The 21,492-nt window shown below is 34.1% G+C and overlaps 2 protein-coding genes across 2 annotated transcripts; one reads left to right on the plus strand and one right to left on the minus strand.

Moving 5' to 3' along the window:
• Positions 1 to 11,840: 11,840 nt before the first annotated feature.
• On the minus strand, positions 11,841 to 15,142 carry LOC110885327 (squalene monooxygenase SE1). The gene is made up of 8 exons (XM_022133006.2): positions 14,790 to 15,142; positions 13,699 to 13,810; positions 13,445 to 13,619; positions 13,188 to 13,356; positions 12,909 to 13,127; positions 12,553 to 12,828; positions 12,174 to 12,452; positions 11,841 to 12,089 (listed from the first exon to the last, which is right to left on the minus strand). Exons 1-8 carry the CDS (start codon positions 15,030 to 15,032, stop codon positions 11,985 to 11,987), a joined length of 1,578 nt encoding a protein of 525 aa, XP_021988698.1. The 5' UTR covers positions 15,033 to 15,142; the 3' UTR covers positions 11,841 to 11,984.
• Positions 15,143 to 19,559: 4,417 nt separating this feature from the next.
• On the plus strand, positions 19,560 to 21,083 carry LOC110882072 (mitochondrial import receptor subunit TOM20). Its single transcript, XM_035978285.1, has 4 exons — positions 19,560 to 19,645; positions 20,073 to 20,277; positions 20,369 to 20,447; positions 20,869 to 21,083. Exons 1-4 carry the CDS (start codon positions 19,560 to 19,562, stop codon positions 21,066 to 21,068), a joined length of 570 nt encoding a protein of 189 aa, XP_035834178.1. The 3' UTR covers positions 21,069 to 21,083.
• Positions 21,084 to 21,492: the final 409 nt, after the last annotated feature.

Consider the following 21,492-nt stretch of genomic DNA (forward strand, 5'->3'; position numbering starts at 1 on the left):
TGGAGGATGGGCAATGGATCTCACAAAACGTGATAGATTGTTGGGCGGCTATTTTGAATTACGAAGAGAAAAAAACAATACATCAGGGAAAAGGCGATTATGGTGTTATACGACAACTATCGTAAGTGTGTTATAATTCATGTTTAACAATCATATTTAGGATATTTATAATTGTGTGTGACATGTATTTATGTAACGTGCAGCCGGATTATGTGTTGAAAACGAAACAGACGGAACAACAGGCGTTTACAATATTAACTTCACACTTGAAGGAGGTTGTTGAGTGTAACAAAAAAATGTTGGAGTTAAAGGAATTTAACATCATAATAATACCAATGATCGAAAGAAAGCATTTCTATATAATATGCTTTGATTTAGAGAACGCAAAGGTCGAAGTTATTGATAATATGGTGAGTAGTCGCGGGTTTTATAGAATGTCAGCAGGAAGAAGTTTTAAAGAAAATGGAACGCCATATAAAGTGGTAAGTATAGATTTTTTATATTAAATGTTATATTTGAAAATAAGGATATATGAATATGACATGTAGTAACACTAAATATTATTATTTCTTTTTGTAGAAAAATTATATGGCTGGCTATTTGAAGAATGTTAAACATCCAAGCGCGGCACGCATGGCAGCCGCACCGTTGACGAAGAAAAAACTGGAATGGGCGACGAGCGATAATTTCAACGATTGTGGCGTGTTTGCTATGAGGCACATGGAAATGTACAAAGGGAGTGATGTCGAGTTTGAATGCGGTTTTAGTACGCAAAAAAATATTCAAGACATGCAATTGCAAAACATGAGGATGAAGATTGCAACAAAACTTTTACTATCAGAGGCGAACGTGTACAAGGCAACGATTATGTACCTCGCAAGAAAAGCAATACAAAATTTGGAAGATGAAAGAATGCGAGAATTGTTGGAAAAAGAGCGAGCAAAACAAGAAAAATGTTGGGACACTCTTAGCAAATGGAAGAATGCGGATAAAGTTTGAGAGTAGTAGTAGTTCATGACACGTAGGTAGTATTTGAACATTAAACTGGTAATTTGGATTGTTTTGTTTGGTTAGGCATGTTAGATGGTTGTGTTGGGAAGGTAACAAGTTGATACAGTTATGATGCATGTTACATTTTGGTTAGGTGTGGTTGGAATTAGATAATCATGTTACTAATAGTTGGTTGATATATTCAGAAGTTGAAATCTTAGCAAATTGGTAATGTGTAGTGTAAAAATTGTTGTGTTGGATATGTAATATGGTGATCAATGTTTGGATTTATAGTTCATATAGTTTGTTGTTTATTCACACGTGAATTAATTTGGTTACAGTAACAAGTTCGTGTTGTGTGTTGTTTATGCACATGTGAAATAATATGGTAAAATGACCATATGCACATGTGCATACAGTGTTATTAGTTATAAATGTATATGTTTGTTAAAATATGGAATGTTACGTTGATTAGTAAGTTAAATGACCCGTATGCACATGTGCATACAGGTGCATGAAGTGATATAACACAGTTGATAAGTAAGTTAAATGATTGTATGCACATGTGCATACAGTATGTGCATGAAGTGATAAAACACACAGAAATTGTATATGACAAGTTAATCACCAATATCAATACTGTAAGTTAAATGGGTACTAATAAAAAATAAACAAAACAAACATTAGTAGTCATAATTAGATAGTAGTCATAATTAGATAAGTTCGCTAATCATAAGTTGTAATACATAATAAATCAATCAAGAATCACGAGCTATGTTGGATGGTTTGCGACGTCTAGTTGAACGCCTAAGGTTTTGATCAGGCTCAAAAGACTGTTCAGGTTCACGTCCAACATGTGTTCGCTCGGGTACGGGAGCTTTTTGCATAGAGACGGGGTATTCAGATGCATCGTAATCAGAAGAATTATACTCATCGATGTCATCATTGGTGTCATCATCGGTGTCATCGAGATCAACATCAGTATCATCAGAATCAGAATCAGACGAGGCGGGTAGTCCAGTGGCGATAGCAGAAGCACGTTTAGCTGCTCGTGCAGCAAGTTTGGCAGCTTTGATTTTCTCGCAGTTGTAGAATCATGGTCAAATACATACTTGTTGCATTTGTTGCATAAGCGGGCGGCTTTTTGTCGTTTACCGGCTTTCTTTCGTTTATCTTTAATGTTTTGACCACCGGGGCCGATCCGTTGTTTTTTGGTCCCACAACCTTTGTTTCTAATACCTTGCGGAGGATGAACACTTTTGCTTAGATTTGAAGGTATGTTTAAGATGTCACTAATGTTTGCAGTTTTTTGAACAGAACGAGGTTGAGGCTCACACGGGAATGATTCAAATACGCGGTTTCTGATGCGTTTGATCTCAGAAGATAAGGAACGTAGCTGATCAGGATTGCGTCTGAGTCGGGTTGTGCATTGAGTGACTAAATCCATTATTTCATTATGGATGATAGCAAACTCGCTGTTGTTAGATGAGTATATGTTAGATACGCTATGAACAACCGACGGGAGCGCATCTCGTTTCCACCGTGGAATGATGTAGTGGGACGGTATCCGTTCAATTTGGTGGTAACGGAATATACAGAATACATGTCGGCATAGGTATCCAATACGAGTGAACCCAAGACATGTACAGCTTACAGTTTGTTCAGGTACATTGAGCGACACCTGCACATATGCATAACATATATTATAAGTAGAATGAACACTGTTTGATATACGAACGAGTGAATAACATAAGATAAAATTTGATACATGCACATGTGAATAAAAAAAATTAATCAGACAGACAATAGGTATAACATAAGACAAAGTTTGATACATGCACACGTGCATAACAAAAAATTGATAAAACCAAAAAAATTAATCAAACAGACGGTTACAATAGTTGTAACATGACAAAAATTGATATATGCACATGTGCATAATAAAAATTGATCAAACAAACATAACATGACAAAAATTGATATATGCACATGTGCATAATAAAAAATTGATAAAACAGACAATGACAAAAATTGATATATGCACATGTGCATAATAAAAAATTGATCAAACAGACAAATGACAAAAATTGATATATGCACATGTGCATAATAAAAAATTGATCAAATATGCACATGTGCATAATAAAAAATTGATCAAACAGACAAATGATAAAAATTGATATATGCACATGTGCATAATAAAAAATTGATCAAACAGACAAATGACAAAAATTGATATATGCACATGTGCATAATAAAAAATTGATCAAACAGACAGTAGACAGTAGACAGACAGTAGACAGTTATAATAGATATATTGAGGTTAATATGTAGTAATGGTATATTAATAGATATATCGAGGTTAATATGTAGTAATGGTATATTGGGGTAAGGACATACCTCGAATTCATTGACATAAGACATGTTTGATTTGCAGTGACGAACAGTGTAATTTTTTTACATCGGTCGTTCCAGGACGTTCAATTGGCATACAATGGAACATGCCCATATATATTTCTTTTCGAACTTCAAGAAACATAGACCATGTATATGTTTCGGACGCGTGTGCCTCTATGCGAAGACCGGTAGATAAGCGAGGGGTCGACATGTCGCTTTTAAATTCGAGATCTCGTTGTGTATGCCGTTGAGCATTGATACTGGTTTCAAAACACATTAAAAATTGAACTAATGTGTTAGTTTCTGACGAGTTGACTTTAAAACGCGCGTTTGAGCTCTCACATCTGGATGTAGTCTTCATCAAACAACACATCGGTATCTCTCTGAAATAACACGGGACCCATTCGTGGCGTATAGCAAACACCTCACAAAGCCACGGATGATTGTCTAGGTGATATTCGTCCATTAACACGTGCCATCTTTCTTCAAATGTTTGTGGTGTGATGAATAAATTCCACACCAGCTTATGTATTGACGAACGAAGAGTGGTGTTATCAAGGATGTCATTTGAAATCTGTAAATGAGGAAACATGAATAATAAAAAAGTTGAATTATTTACTCATATTATATGGTTTAATTGGAGCCGTGTTAATATAAAAAAAGAGAGTGTTTACCTTGGACGGAAGTTTTCTCATTATGTGCCACATGCACAAACGATGGATGGAGTTTGTGAAAACGGTTGATACAGCTTGTTTCATTGATGCGTCTTGGTCAGTGAGAACAAAGATTGGTTGTTTCTTATGTGCAGCCAGAAAGGTGTTTAGTAACCATGTATACGACTCTATAGTCTCATCGTATAACATGCCAGCGCCAAAGATAACACATTTTTTGTGGTGATCAACTCCGGTGAATGGCACAAAAATCATTTTGTATCTGTAAATAAAACATATGATATTAAAAAATTATTAGTAATTTCACATGATGAAAAAATATAGTATCTTACTTGTTGGTGTCATATGTAGCGTCAAATGCACACACATCACCGAAAGCCTCATAATTTCGTAATGATACGAAATCAGCCCAAAAGAAAGATCGCAACTCATTGTCAACTATGACACAATCAAAATAGAAATCATTAAGATTGGTAACTCGAGATCTCATGGTATGTAAGAGGATGTCTGCATCGCGTTCACCGATGAATGCACGTATGTCTCTAGAGCAATTTTTGAAATCTTCTGTTGTGCCACGAACATTTTGAGGTCCGCCTTTAAGTGATGCTTGAATGTTATGAGCAACAGTTGGGCCAATTTTGTTAAGACTAACTTTGTGAATGAATTGTTGCTCCTCAAATCCAAGTTTCCTGTTTTGTTTTAACATGTTGGCGTGATCGCTACCAATCATGCAATGGTTGTGCGCGGCGATGAAACCATATATTTTGTATTGTTCGGTAGCACGATCAAACCTCACTTTAATACGCGTACGACACCTGGAAACTGTGAATCGGCTTCGTCTATGTTGTTTCTTGGATTTATCATATATGGTTGGAGCATTTTTGGATGGAGCATTGGGGTCAGATTCTGTGACTCGTGGTTGTCCTTCTCTTGAACATAATATATATCTATGAGTGGAGATTTTCGTATTAGGATTGTCATGATACTTTTTGTTTTTCGATGTACCGATACGAGTAGAAAACCCGGATTGCGTAGCATATGTGTTGTACATCATGACAATATCTTCCCAATGGGTAAATGTACTATTTACCACAGGAAGGTATCTATCATCAACTTGAGGTATCCAATACGGGGTGCCATTAGGTGTAGCATGTATGACAGCCGTAATCGTTCCTGTAAGAGATAATTAATAAATTAAATGATAGTGGGAAATAATTAATAAATTAAAAAAAATTGTCAACATGATATAGGGACGAATAGTATAATTGTAATTAATATGCACATGTACATTGGCAGTTAATGTACGATGTCATAAGTTATTGATTTGCAATCATAATGCACACGTGCATAAATTTTCATTGAAAACATAATTTGAGATAAAGATGAATAATGTGTAATATGAAGAACTTAACACAGTGCATAAATTTTCATTGAAAACATAATTTGAGATAAAGATGAATAATGTGTAATATGAAGAACTTAACACAATGCACATGTGCATATAACATTAAGTAATCATATTTTCAACAAAAAACAATTGTAAACATGCAATGCAGTTAACACAATGCACATGTGCATATTGAGTAATCGTAATGAACAACATAAACAGTTGTGAACATGATAGAGTTGTGAACATGATAAAAAGGAGTATATCATTGAACAATTCACATTTTACATAAAATGGATATAAAATACCTTTAGTTTCAAACCGAATGAACTGTAAATGTTGATGTTCTGTGCTTGTAGGTGCTGTACCAGTAGATGTGGTGGTACCCGTAGATGTGGTGTCAACGGATAACGATTGATCAGGTAAGTTAGCAGTTTCAGAGCCTACGTGGCCTGATGTAAACATTGAATCAAGCGTCTGAATTTCAAACCCATGAAGGGTATGTCGATTTGCAACTGGGTTTGCAACTGTTGTAAACACAGGATTGTAACTTTCAGTTGGATTAACAGCAGGTAAGGTATTGACATCAACATCAGACGGACATACAGCAGAAATATCAGACGGACCCAAAGCAGAAATAGGATTTACAATGACATTAGATGGGCCACAAAAACTAGCATCTTGATGTGGATGATACGAAGAAGATGTTGTATGTTGATCACCCGATGCAGAAGGTTCAACTCCAACACGAGATGAGTCAGACGAAGCCATTAGTATCCGAAATCAGTATACCAACGACGAAATCAGTATCACAATTGAACCCCCCCGTAAAATGTGTAAGTCCAAGCCGCCGTGAAAATGTAGAAAAGCAGTCGCCGCCGTGAATATGTAGAAATCAGTCGCCGCCGTCGTTGTTTATGCAAAATATCAAATGAAACGACGAAATCAGTAAATGTGTAAGTCCACGCCGCCGTGAAAATGTAGAAAAGCAGTCGCCGCCAGTCGCCGCCGTGAATATGTAGAGATCAGTCGCCGTCGTCGTCGATTATGCAAAATCTCAAACGAAACCCTAGTTTGAAAAAGACAACAGTGAACCTTGAAAACGACGGGCAGTGAACGACATATGATAAGCGCGTGTTTTTTAATTAAATATCATTAATTACAAGTTTGCCACGTGTTCACATTGGTTCTCGCGGTTCTCGCAATAAGAGGTGGTTCCTAACGGATCTTTATCCTATATATATATATATATATATATATATTATATCAAAAATTAAATAGCTTATCATAATAACTAACTTTGGTTCTAAAACGAAAAAAAGTTATATGTATATAAAACATACATGATATCAAAAATTAAATAGCTTATCATAATAATAAATAACTTTGGTTCTAAAACAAAATTGTAAAAGATGGTGATGATGAAAATGTAAAGATGAGTGGCTGACTTGAGAAGAGTTTGTGGGTGAATGATGAATGTGGTGCTAATGTATATCGTGATTATAAGCCTATTTTTACGAAAAATTTCAATCCGCTACAACTTAAAATATAATGGAATGTATTATAGGCATGGAATCTATTTCCGCATCGCAATGATTCGGACACCTGGCTATGAAAGGCTGATATGATAAAAGGTTTCTCAGTTCAGTTGGCGAGGAAGACGCTTGAATTCACTTCCCTTGAATATGATGGGTTGCTGTTTGAATGGGTTAACTGGTTACCGGTTAAAGTTAATTGCTTTACTTGAAGAGTTCTGAAAAACGACTATCTGGATGGTATGGCGTGACAGAAACGAGAAGGTTTTTAGGAATATCAAGAGGTCCTCTAAGAAAGTTTGCGAAGAGATCATTTCCATTCTCTTTCACTGGATCATTAACAAGTCTAAACACTTCGATTGCAACTAGATGGCATGGGTTTCTGACCCGATTAGCGTTTGCGCTTAGTTTTTTTTTTTGGCTCTGTGTTGCTTTTTGTTTCCCTCTTTGTATCCAGTCTCGCTGGAAGGCTTTGTGCCTTGATTGTGTTTCTAATATATATTGTCATTCCAAAAAAAAATTCTAAAACATCATGCGAAGAAAGTTAACCGGTGTGTTTTAAATTCAATTCCTAAAATACATATATGATAATGTTTTAAATTGTAACATTTGATATTTTTCTCTATTATACCATGCCTAAATATTAAAATATGATCTCTACATAGATTTCTCACACTTTAAAGGAAAAATGTCAGTAGAGACACACACACACACACACTATATTATAATATATATGAGAAGAACAAGTAAGTCAGCATAATTTTAAGAATTTAAGGAATTACAACATCTAATACATATGATACAATAATTTAAAACATGTTTGTTGCCTTTTAAACCAACTATCCCCACGTTGTCTTGACAACCTTAACTTTTTCATATGTGTTAATGCATATTTGTGCACGATACTGTGCGAATAGGCTAGATAGAGTCTATACTTAATATGCGTGTTAGAGCGTGTCTAAACACATGACAACAGTCAAACGTATGAGAGTTACGTTTGACTAAGCGCCAAACGTTTGAATGTGTCAAACGTATATCTCAAGCAAATGAGCCATACGTTTGAAGCTCCCAAACACATGGATCATGAGCTATAAATAACGGTGTCATGGGTTTGAACTTTTGATAAGTTTCATTTGAGAGGAGATACCACACTTGATTCTCCCAGAGTTTAATCGATGTAAACTCTTTCGGTATCAATAAATCTGTGTCGATTCGTTCCTATCACGTCTATCTAAAACTCCGTCTTGAACGTGTTTAAACACTAACATATAGGTTTTACGATACGTTTCACGTAATTTTAATATGTTAATATTTTCCAAAAAAAAAAAAATACATCATAATGACAAACATGTTATTTCCTTTTATTTGAGTATGTTATTGGTATAGTGTTTTTTTTTAATTAAAAAAATAACATGTCATGTAATTACTAATGTCTGTGTTTCTGTCGCATCACGTGAACACCCTTTAGTAAGTCTCTCTGTGTGTGTGTATATATATATATATATATATGATGTGAAAAAAGGCACATGAGTTTGTAAACACTAGGAGATGAATTTAGTTCTTTTGAGGTGAAATCTAAGCACCTTCAAACATTCCCAAAAAATATACATATGATATTGTAGTAGGCTTTAAAATTCACGGTTCACTATTCGATATTTATCAGATCTGCTTTTAAATGCATTTTAGAGTTGATTTATTATGTAAATGGTAAATCCATTAGACGTTTCAATATTTTTATCCAATTACTTTTTCCTTAAACATATATGTAAAAATATAGAATTGTTTTATATAAAGAGTAAATCCACGATAATTTGCCTGACGTCACAATAGTTGGGGCCTAAGTTGGAATTCTGAAGCCCATGTAGTAAGTTGTAGCATCATACCCGTAATCAAATAACTGATACGTTATAATAATGCTATTAAGAGCAAGAAATGGTCAAATAGAATTGCAATTTAGAAGTGGGTGATGTTAAATGTACCCTTTTTCTACTGAATATACCTCCTTCTTCAATTTTCACATTAATATAATAATTCAAATCCTTTTGTTTTTCTTTCATTTTTTATCTTTAATTATTATTATTATTATTATTATTTGTTTTTAAAACATTATTTTATTTAAAAAGAAACTTTTTTTGATTATTTGAAAAATAATCATTTTCTTACGTTTTAAATTAAAGCGAGTCATTCTAATTTTGAAACGGAATTGTTTTGTTCATAGCCGGCTTGAAGTGGGTATTCGAATTCAGTTTGTATAAACAATGATACACAAAAATTTAAATGAAGCTTTAAAGTCAGCCAACTTAAATAACGTTTTATTTTCTTTTTACGTCTTATTACTTTTAATAAATAAAAGTTGTTAATTATATTAAAAAATATTTTAATATAAAAATAGAAATAGAAAGATGAAAGAACTAAAATACGAAATAAATAAAAAATATAAAAGCAATTGTTTTTTTTCAAAACAAAGTTCTGAAACTTTTTTATTGTATAAAAAATATCTTTTTTATTAATTTTAATGACGTTTTATAGAAACATAATAAAATACTAGTAAGAGAAAGTGTCTTCAAATTATAGAAACACAATAGTTTTCAAAAACAATATTTGAATTGTTTAGAGGGGTGAAATTTGACAATTTTTAAACTATATTTTTTAGAAAGGGGGTATGACTAGTAAAAAACGGGGTGCATTTAGCCAACCTCTTTAGAAGTAGGGATGGAAAAAACTCTCCAACCCGGTCCTTAAGGGAAATCCATAACCCGAAATATTTGGCCAGATCGGTTATGAGATTAGTTTTATAAATCATTATTAGTAATTTGTATATGATTGTTGCTTTAATTCGCTTAGCCACATTTTATGCTATGGATTCACATATCTAGGGCGAATATGAGATTAGGTGATACTTGTCAGATTACCTAAATTCATTTACCTAATATATTAACATGTTACGCTGTTTAATAAAATATATAATAAACAGTATGCAAAACTCTTCAAAAACTTGAAATTATAATAGTTATAGAATTACTAAAAAGTGTACTCGAATATTTTTATAATTCAAGTAAGTTTTTAGGTGAGTATATGATTAGGCTTCGGGTAATGACATCTTAACGAGAATACTTGATACCCACACACCTCGATGAGTATTGAGTACTAGGTAACTAGCATGTATGAAACTGGGTACAAGACTTGACTTTTTAATTATGTGACTAAGGTTACCTCGTCTCATACTCGGCTCGTTCCCATTCCTATCGAGAAGAAGGGAACGTGAAGTGAAAGGAAAGAACGTGGCTCGTGTTTGACACACTTTTTTTAGAACATTTCTGTTTTTAAATAACAGAGGAGGTATATAAATATATACTCGACTGGCAAGAAGCTAGCCGTGGAGGAAAAAAACAATTACGCAATCGTCTATGTGATTTCGTCACTTTTGTCACTTCAATCTAAAAATGAAACTTTTGTAACTGGACACCTAAGGTTTCATCTCTGTTGTCATCTCCATCCAAATCACTAACTAAGTTAAAATGTATCGCTAACTCCCATGGACGATTTTGACAATTCTCAAACCTTAATGACAATTTTGACACTTTCCCATTTATTCTTTTGTGTTTTAATTTTATAAATTTTATTTTTATTATTATATAAAAACAATAAATATAAGTATAAATAAAATATATATACATATACAGACATTGATATATACACACATTTATATATTTACATACTTATTTTTTTAAATTTCTTTTTTACAATTAAATAAAAAATAGTTGTTAACCTAGACATTGAAATGGAGGTTTTTCTTGGCATTGAACTAGACAACCTGAGACCGAGGTGGAGATAAAGGAATGGAAGGAATGTCACGAGGTTATCTTTTCTGTGAGGCTCCGCAATGATAAAGATGATTGGTCTTGGAATGTGGATAGCCAGAATGGTTTTTTGGTGAAATCGGTGAAAAAGGCTATGACTATTGATAGAGGGGATAGTCAACCCCCTAATTTTGAGTGGTGTAAATGGGTGCCCATCAAATGTAACATTATGACTTGGAGAGGCAATCTAGACAGGCTTCCGACGAGAATAAATTTAAGAAGAAGGAATGCGGATACAACATCAGTAATGTGCCCTCTTTGTGACGAATTCGAGGAAACGGTGGAACATTTGTTCACTGCTTGCTCGGTGGCTATACGGGTGTGGTCGGCTTTCAGCGTTTGGTGTAACATCCCGCCGCTTTTCTTCTTTGAATTCTAAGACATTCTTGACATCCACAAGGTCATTAGGTGTGGTAAGAAGACGAAAAAGATTATTTATGGGATGGCTATGATTGCTTGCTGGTGCGTTTGGAAAGAAAGGAACGATGTGCTTTTCAAACAAAAAAAGTGCAGCCCGCAAGATATCATAGGGGAGACACTATCGAAAAGTTTCGCTTGGGTTAAAAATAGATTTGCTTGTAATTATGTAAGATGGGCGGAATGGTGTAAATATCCTTTGTATATGTTGTAATTTTCTTGTCCTTTGCCCGATTGAATCGGGGCGTTGTTTGTTTGGCCTTTTGCCTGTTTGGGTCAGAGGTAGGTCTTATTGAAGTTTAATTTTTCAAAAAAAAAAAAAAAATGGTCATGCTGACAGAAAATGCCCCAAAAGAGGGTGAACGTGAACCACTGCGAATGGTCTAATAACCTAGAAGAAACGTATGTCTTGCTCGTTCGTTAATGCATGTGACACTTCGGTCGGTGGATAGACGTCCTGTCTTTCCTTAACGAGTGATCCAGTTTGACTCAGACGTCCTGTCTTTCCTTTCCTTAAGGAGTGATTCAGTTTAAAAGTTGGCATTTAATTATCAAACAAAGTAGTTATTGGTTAAGCTGCACATTTAATTTAACAAAGTTGGAAGCTTTTAATTGATGAAAGTAACATTTTAGAGAATCAAAATCATGTGGTTTACCAAATACCATTCAAACATTCAATACTCAAGATATGATTGATGATGATTTATCCGTATAACACATGCTAAGGTCAAGCAACTCGAGGAGCTTTGTAGTATGCTGGAACCGTTGCTGGGAAGAACATTTGTCGCACCCCTTCCGACTTGATAATTGGAAATATGATCCCAGATGCACCCTGCAAACAGTTTAATTCAAATGTCAAACATATTGCCATAAATAACGATTCATTTTAAACATATTAAAAAAAAAAAAAGCTAACCGAGATGAGTCGAGCCCCTAGCCATAACCGTTTTGGTGATGGGAACGGGATGAGCAAACGGCCAACACCATAGATAGCAACAGCAAAGAAATGAAGAAACAGGACTATGGGGCGCGGGTTGAGTCCTGAAAGTAAAGATATCGGTCCTTGTGAGCAGATGCCTCCCAGGCTAAGATAATCGAAGCATGCTTGCCGCATTTCTTTTCTTGCTGGGTCTGGTGATGCACAAAATACCTTGTATAGAGCACCCGCCAACGTATTTATCGTAGATGACACCGGCTGCAAAAAAATTAATAAAAATAAAATAAAATTCTATTAGTCTTAGATATATGTTGAGATTATATTATTAGTTAAGTATTGAAATCTACTTGTGACTTGCCTTTCTAAGAGTGTAGAAGCACTCAAGATAATTGCAAAGTGTAGGTGCATCATTAAGATTACTTAGTGGTCTAAGAAGGTCGCGAAGTAAAACGATATCTGATAATGCAACGGTCATTCCTCCACCGGTTAATGGGTGTCGCATGTTAAATGCGTCTCCCATTAAAAGTGCACCTGGGGTAGGTTGCGGATCGGCTGGCATGCTTCTGTTTGGCATTGTTCTTATGTTTCCTTTATCTATTGCTGCCACAAAGGCGGCATATAACTCGGGTGGAACCTGATAATTTTAGCATAGAGTGGTTAGATCAAAAGGCTAAATAGAAAGAAATTGGGGATAGTGATTAGTGAATTGAATACCTGTGGAGCAACGACGGTTTTGAGGTAATCGACCATTTCCCCATTGGCAATAGAAGGAACCTTTTGTCCAGGGACGTCGACCAAACAACGAACCTCGGTGTTACTAATCGGATAAAACAAAATTGGTGAAGGATCCGCGAGTATAACATGCCCATGGTTTGCATACGGAAGATCCACATTCTCCAAAACCAGACCCACAAAGCAAGAGGGTACCTCTACCTGTTACATAAATAGATTCATAATCTTGTTATGAAATGATTTGTATATAGTTATGAATACCTTAGGCTTGCAAAGGGCACGCCGTAGATTAGAAAAACAACCGTCACAAACAATGGTGAGAGGCGCGTGTGCGGTCATCACTTGTCCGTCTTTGGTTTTGTAACACACCCCTTTAACTGTTCCATGTTCCTCAAGTAATGATGTTACAGTCCCTTGTTCCAGTTTCACACTAGTAAGTAATTAAGATACGAAAAATGTCATTCATAACATGTCGGTAAATTCTATATCGATTATATGAAAACAGGGAAAAACTATACTTTGGAAGAGATGCAGCTTTCTCCCTCATCCGTCGAATAAACCGCCCATTGTGAAAGCTTCTTCCAGATATATCCGATTCGAACTTTTCCAAAGGATAAGAGAGTTTCGTGTTTCTACCATCCATGTAAATGGCATAACCGAAAACTTGTTGAGCCTCAATTCCATCCACACAATCTGCAACAACTCAAAAGTATCATCATATTACATAAGTTTCATGAGGTTTAGTCAAATTAAAGAGGAACCTGAACCTTACCCTCAAGACCCAACTCAATCAATTTCAGATAGCCTCCTGGCTGCAGAAGCTCACCGACAATTCGGTCCGGTTCAGTTAAGTCCCTTTCAATCACATGTACTCGCCGTCCATCCTGTTTTAGTTAGGAAGTAATAAGATCAAGTGGTTTAAAATATATCATATAAAACTGGATTTGAATCTTGTTTTTACCAAACGGTAACATTTGACCAGTTGTTAGAAGCTGTTTTATCCAGATCCAACATGCCCACAGTTTAGTTAAGCTACTTAAATGCATTAGTTATGTAGAAAAAAATATATGCTTAATAGAATCTTATCTCTTATTCGCTGAGCTGTGTCACATTGTCTCTTTTGGCATATTCAGGGTCAGCTTAGACTATGACAATTATTGTCCAAGAGCTCCCACCAATATTTGTTGTCGATTATCTATAGTTTATACTATATTATATTACAATCATTATAAACACACTATTGACTCTTCACTAATTAATATCTAAAAAAACTTATACCAATTTTAAACCGTCATAACTTTTCATATGTTAATATCTAAAAAAACTTACATCATAATAACGAACATTTTATTCTCTTTATTTGATTTAATCCGAGTATGATATTGCTATATTTTTTTTCTTTAGTTAAATAAACCATTTTTAAACGGCCATAACTTTCATATGTTAATATCTAAAAAAAACTTACACCATAAAAACGAACATTTTATTCTCTTTAATTTGAGTATATATTGTTATATTTTTTTCTTTAATTAAAAAAAAACCAAAATTAACATGTTAAGCGTAATTACCAGTGTCGTTGTCATCCCATTAGTAATATTTATATAATTACTTATCTAGAATACTCTCAATAATCCATAGAAAAAACATTAATTCGGTCTAGTATTCCTAGAGGAAAAAGAATCAATTGCAAAGCTGAACTGGAGTGAAAAACTGAAAATGTAACAAAAACTTAGATTCAAATTATAATCGAAGCAAACATCATTACGTTTAAAATCGTGAACAAACACATACATATTATATAAACCGTAAAAGCAAGCAAAGATGTTTCGTATAGAGAGATGAAGTTGTTAAAAACAAACAAACCTTAGCAAGAGTACACGCAAGAGCAGCACCGGCAACACCGGCACCAACAATGATAACGTCAGTCTCCGTGAGCCGCAATCCATCGTCACCGGAGTTATCAACACATTTCCGATGAATCTCCGTCGATTTACGAGAATTCAATATCAAAATGTAGAGCAGAAGGAAGCCTGTTAACAGCGCAACGGCGGAAGCAAGAAGAAGATAGTTCTGGTGGATAACTGTTGTTGGTGATTCAAGCTCCATGAAAGGTAAAGGCGAAGAGAAATTTGCAGGCAGGCGTTTGTGAGTGAGTCGGTTCACAAGCTGTTATACTTCTTTCTCTCTCTAGAAGATTCGTTTACGTGTGGTTTGTACAAACTCGGGAGCTCGGTTTGGTTTTATAGGGCCTCAACGCGCGCATGTGGCTTTTCTACGTCCAATACAATCAATCTCGAGCACTTTTGGACATTTACTGAACCAAACAGAGTACTCTGAAAGTAACCCGAGTCCACCACTATTTTTAGGAAAAACCCGGTAACCCACCCGCCGGTAGACACGATGATGAAACTACCAGTAAAACCCGTTGGCTCAAGGATCAAACCCAGCTTTCTCCGAGTCTTCTATAATTGTTCACCAGTGTCTCACTATACATCAAATAGGAAGAGTTAATCCTGCATCTCACAAGAGAATTGCATACCTTCCACCACTTGATCTAGAGATCATTGCGACGTACCAACTAAATCACTACTAGAAAAGTGGTCATTTTGCTACGGAAATTTGCTACGCAAAAAAATGCGTCACAAATTCTAACACATTTACTACGCATTTCCTACGGAAAAAAGACCATGATTTTTTGGGCAATTTGTGACACAATAGTGACAAATATACTAATTCTAAGTATTGTGTCAGAAATGCGTAGCAACTTGTTACGCATTTCCGACGGAAACAATATTTATTTGTTGCAATTATATTTATATGTTAAGTTCATTTAAATATTAATTGTTGTGTCAGAAATGCGTAGCAACTTGCTACGCATTTATGACGAATTATTTATTATTATACTTAGATTATATTTTAATGTTTAATCAACATTATTATTAATTATGATGATGATGGTGGTGACGAGATCAGATGAAGACGATGATGTTTTAGAGGGCCTGCGACCGGAGACGCTAGGGGTGTTCAAAAAAATCCGGATCCGAAACCGAATCCGAAATATCCGAAAATCCGTATCCGAAATATCCGAAATTTCGGATATCCGAAAATTCGGATATCCGAAAATCGGATAATCCGAATTTTCGGATTCGGATTCGGATATGAATTTCAAAAATTTCGGATAATCCGATTATCCGATATCCGAAAACTAATTATTTTTTTTATAAATATATATAGTATATGAGCATTATATTTTGTTTGAAGTATTGTAAAAGTTAGTAAAAAAGTAGTAAATAATTGTACTCGTGTGAATTTATGATTGTTTTTAGTTTTAAATGTTGGAAATTTATAAAATCGAATATAAGTTTAGTTTTAATCTACACACGAACCAGATTTTTTGATTTTTTTTTTATAAATTCGGATATCCGTTTGGATATCCGAATCCGTATCCGAAATTTCGGATATCCGAAAATCGGATATCCGAAATTTCGGATACGGATTCGGATATCAATATTCACTATCCGAAATTTTCGGATATCCGGTTTTCGGATATCCGAAAACCGGATAATCCGATCTTGAACACCCCTAGGAGACGCCGCTCACGGCGGCGGTCTTTATCTCCGACCGACAAACTTCACGGTAAACCGTCCTGTTTGTGAGAAATTTTTTCATGTCCTGTTTGCGAGAAAATTTTATTTCAGTAACCGGATGCTATATCAGATCTGGAGTATGGATCTTGTTCATTTAGCTTAGAGTATACAGGCTAATCTTGTTGTGTTACGTTAGTAAAAAGATGATTGTCTGATATTTATCGGCATAATGGAGAAGTTGTTGACATGTTGCTTCGCACCTCCACTTCAACCATCCGTGTGTCGGATATGCAAGCAAGAATGAATATAAGTTGCCATTTGGATTTGGATTTAGATTTCGATTGGGAATGAGATTCAACCATCCGTGTGTCGGATATGTAATTTTATTTTCTTTATGCTTGTAGTTTTTATACATTTTTTTTATGTAAATTTGTATAAATTTATGGTTAATGTTATTCAATTTTTATAGTTTTTAGTTTTATTTGCTTCTGTATCAATCTCTCGGATGTTTTATAAATAGAATAAAACTAGAAAAAACATTAAATTTCGTGACAATTGTGTAGCAAAAATTAAAAATTAACTTCCGTTAAATGGGTAAAAAAATGCGTAGGAAATGTGTAGCAATTTGTGACAGCCTTTTTCTTGTCAGAAATGGGTAGGAAAATGCGTAGAAAATGCGTAAAGAAACCAGTTTTCTACGAATGGTTTAACTATATATGCATTTCGTTACAAATTCGTAGAAAATTAAATTTCGTCACAGTTGTGTAGAAAAGTATAAAAATTAAATTTCGTGACAATTGTGTAGCAAAAATTAAAAATTAACTTCTGTTAAATGGGTAGGAAAATGCGTAGAAAATGTGTAACAATTTGTGACAGCCCTTTTCTGTCAGAAATGGGTAGGAAAATGCGTAGAAAATGCGTAAGAAACCAGTTTCCTACGAGTGGTTTTCCTACATATGCATTTCGTCACAAATTCGTAGAAAATCGCGAGTTGTGACGCATTTCCTATGGAAAATGGTGTCAGAAATTTTAATTTTTCTAGTAGTGAATGTGATATGTACACGGTTTTTTAACCATTTGTGTTTACATACCATTTGTAATTATCTTTCATAATACAATAATATTAAAATTAAATGTCTGGTTGGTTCCTATGGTGTGCAGATATTGTAGATTTGATCCTAGTGGTTTAATAACTACAGAGTTTGGTTGTAAATTTTGCACTCATGTATTCCTTATCACTAACATATGTTAAATTCTTAGTTAAATCTTGTTAAATGACTATAATACCCTTACCTATTAACAAAAAAAAAAAAACAAAGAGTAAATTACTGTTCTGGCCCATGTGGTTTAGCCAGTTTAACCATTTCAGACTAAAAAGGAATATTTTAACATATCAGACCCCGAGGTTGTATTTTATAACGGTTTCGCCCCTGACACTAACTTTGTTACTTTTTGCAGTTAAGTGTAAGGGTAATTAGGTCATGATATACCTTAAGGGTTGTTTTTATAATTACAAATTTCTTTTAATATTTAAGAGATCACTAATGTAATTATTCAAGTTTTTTTTTATTATTTTGTTATTTTCACGATTATTATATAACAAAATACGTTTTAAATATACAAATAAATATGTATTTTCATTAACCGTTTATTTTTATAAAATTCGTTTTAAAAAATAATTTATTATTTTACATTTTGTTTAAACCCTATATGGTTTTTAAAATTGTTCCCTTTTAAACCATTTATTTTTTAAAATCATTCTTTTTAAAGTCGTTTTTCTTTCAAAGTTTTTTTAAACACTTTATTTTATACCATTCTTTTTAATATCATTTACTTTTAAACAGTTCTAAACTACTTATTTTTTAAATTTTACAAAACAACGTGCATAAAAAACAAAAGAAATGTAAGATTTGAAAAAAAAAAACATTCTAATAAAAAGTTTGCACAAGATCGTTCTTTTTTTCAAACTTTATTTAGAATGGTTTTTTTTTTTTTTCAAATCTTCCATTTATTTGGACCGTTCGTTTATTCAAAAAACGTTAAATTTTTTAACCTTTCCTTTATTAAATTCGTGCGTTTTTAGTTCCTTACACTTGTTAACTTATTTTTTTAAGGTTTTGCTTTTTTTTTTATAAAACATTTTTAATCCTCGTTTTTTAAACTACTCGTTCGTTTAAGATTGATCGTTTTTATATTCCTTCGATTTTTGAAATCGTTCATTTTCTAAAGTTCTTTTTCCCTTAACGGCTATAAGTAAACTGAATACAAGATTTAAAAATTAACGATTTCAAAAACGTTTCTAGAAGGAACAGTTTAAAAAGAAAGGATTTTAAAAGTTAATAACTTATAATAACGAATTGTTTAAAAAAGTTAAAAAAAATTGATTTTAAAAAGAACGGTATAAGTTGACTCGTTTAAAAAAATTTAAAAGACAAACATCTTTAAAAAGAACGATTTTAATAAACAAGAGGTTTAAAAATGAATAATTTTGAAAACGATAGACGGTTTAAAAAAAGGTTAAAAAATGATTTTAAAAACGACGTTTCTAAAAAACAAACGCTTAATGAAAATACATATTTATTTGTATATATAAAACATATTTTGTTAAATAATAATCGTTAAAATAACGAAATAATAAAAAAAAACTTGAGTAATTGCATTAATAATCTTTTAAATATTAAAAAAACTTTAATTATCAAAAACAGCCCATAAGGTATATAATTACCCTTACACTTAACTGCATAAAAAGTAACAAAGTTAGTGTCAGGGGCCAAAACCTAAATGCAACCTTAGGGTCTGATAATCTGATATGTTAAAAGATTCATTTTTAGACTAAAATAGTTAAACTGGCTAAACCACAAGAGTCGAAATAGTAATTTACTCAAAAATAAAACAATATATATTCTTCTACCCTACCACCACTTATTCTTCTTCTACCCTAAACCACCATCACTACAAGCACCACCACCATTGAACACCAACCACCACCATCTCTCCTCCACCACTGAACACCCACCACCACCACCACTAAACACCCACATCCACCATGTCCCAACCGAATCCAGATCTTGAATGGAGATTCGGTTCTCGCGTATCGCCACCACAACTTCAAACTGAACAGATTTCTAAGCAGTTAGAGGGGATCGTCTTGGCTTGGATACAACTCGCTTGAAATCGCCACTAATGAAATTGATTCTAATTGATAAGATTATGTGATAGATAATTCTTTATTTGATTCTAAATTTAACCAAATATAGTCTACTACTAACTCTTGAATTTTTATTTTGAGGTTTTTGAAAAATAGAAATAATAATTCTATATTGGTTTCCGTTATTCATATATATATATATATATATATATATATATATATATATATATATATATATATATATATTAATTCAACACATAACCGAACAACAATGAATTGACGGTAACGGCCGTTAATTATACTAACTTGCATAGAAGGCGAAAACAATACCACTCGCACCTCCATAGCGTGCTCTCTACCTCCAAACAAACCTTGCGCGTGTATCACACCTCAAGCATCCATATCCATTAGAAAACCATCATTTAGGTCTTATCCATCGCCGTACAAGTCTGCTGTTGTTAGTGTTCATCCACCAAAAAATCGCCGACGACGAGGTGTAAACAAACCGGAGAAATTCATCCATGGAGATGCAAAACGACTTCGATCGGCTTATGTTTTTCGAACATGTCGCCGGAGTGCTGAAGTCACCTACGAGAAAAACCCTCTGGATACCGAGGTTAGGGTTTGCTTATACAACAATAAGTATGTTTATGCATAATGTTTTCAATCATTAAGTGTTTCTGAGTTAGATTTGTTTATTCTGACATAACTTAACTAGATGGGGAGGTGCGTTGCTTGAACTGTCCACGTTCCAGAGTGTTCAGGAATCAAAGTTGATGATCAAAGGTAACCTAATTTGCAAAAATGAATGTGCTGTTGATTTGTGTTTTTAAGTTAGGTTTTGTGTATTCTTTGTTGGAACTGTTTGGGAGATATATTAGATGTAACTAGGGATGAGCATTCCAGACATTTTCGTTACGATTCGATACTCACTTTTTGGTGTTTTTCGGGATCGATACTTTTGGTTCGGTACCGGTATTTCACCGATTTTTACCTTTAAATATCGGTACCTTACCGAGCATTTTTGGTACCGGTACCTAATTTTGGTGATTTTCGGGATCGGTACTTTTGGTACTGCTACCGAGCTCATCCCTACATGTAATTTATTAGCCAAGGTTTATTATAGGAGATTTGATTGGATTAGGTTTACTTTATAACTTTCTCTGTAATTATTCTCATTGATGGTTTGTTTGATGTTATTATGTAGATGCGATATCGAAGTTGGATGAAGCATTGGCGATTTATCCGAAGAAACAAGATGCTTTGTGGTGTATGGGGAATGCCCAAACTTCTTATGCTTTTTTGACTCCGGATAAAGATGAAGCAAAGGGTTATTTTGATTCAGCTTATGATTTCTTTGAGCAAGCTGTTAACGAGGTATTTGGTGTAATCTTGTATATGTATTAATTCACAACATAACTGAGAAACAATGTATATTAACTGACGGCGTTAGGTTTCACATACGGCAACACTCTTCACATTTCACAAACTCAAAACCCCCAAATCAGTTACACACCTGTAACCGCTTCATCATCTTCATCTTCTCCAATTCACACCACCACATCAATGGCTGCCACCTCATCACCTTGCGAAGACAACATCTACATGGCAAAACTCGCCGAACAAGCCGAACGCTACGAAGAAATGGTTGAATTCATGGAAAAGGTGATCGGAGCACGGAGAGCTTCGTGGAGAATAATATCGTCGATTGAGCAGAAGGAGGAGAGGGGATAACAAACGGCTGAATGCCGGTCAGGTAATATTCAACTTATGAGATATGATTCCAAATTTCATTCTGCTGTATATGGACATTAATTTGTTTGATATGCGG

The sequence above is a fragment of the Helianthus annuus genome, chromosome 10 (genome assembly GCF_002127325.2).
Source record: "Helianthus annuus cultivar XRQ/B chromosome 10, HanXRQr2.0-SUNRISE, whole genome shotgun sequence".
In the NCBI taxonomy this organism is placed as follows: Eukaryota; Viridiplantae; Streptophyta; class Magnoliopsida; order Asterales; family Asteraceae; genus Helianthus; species Helianthus annuus.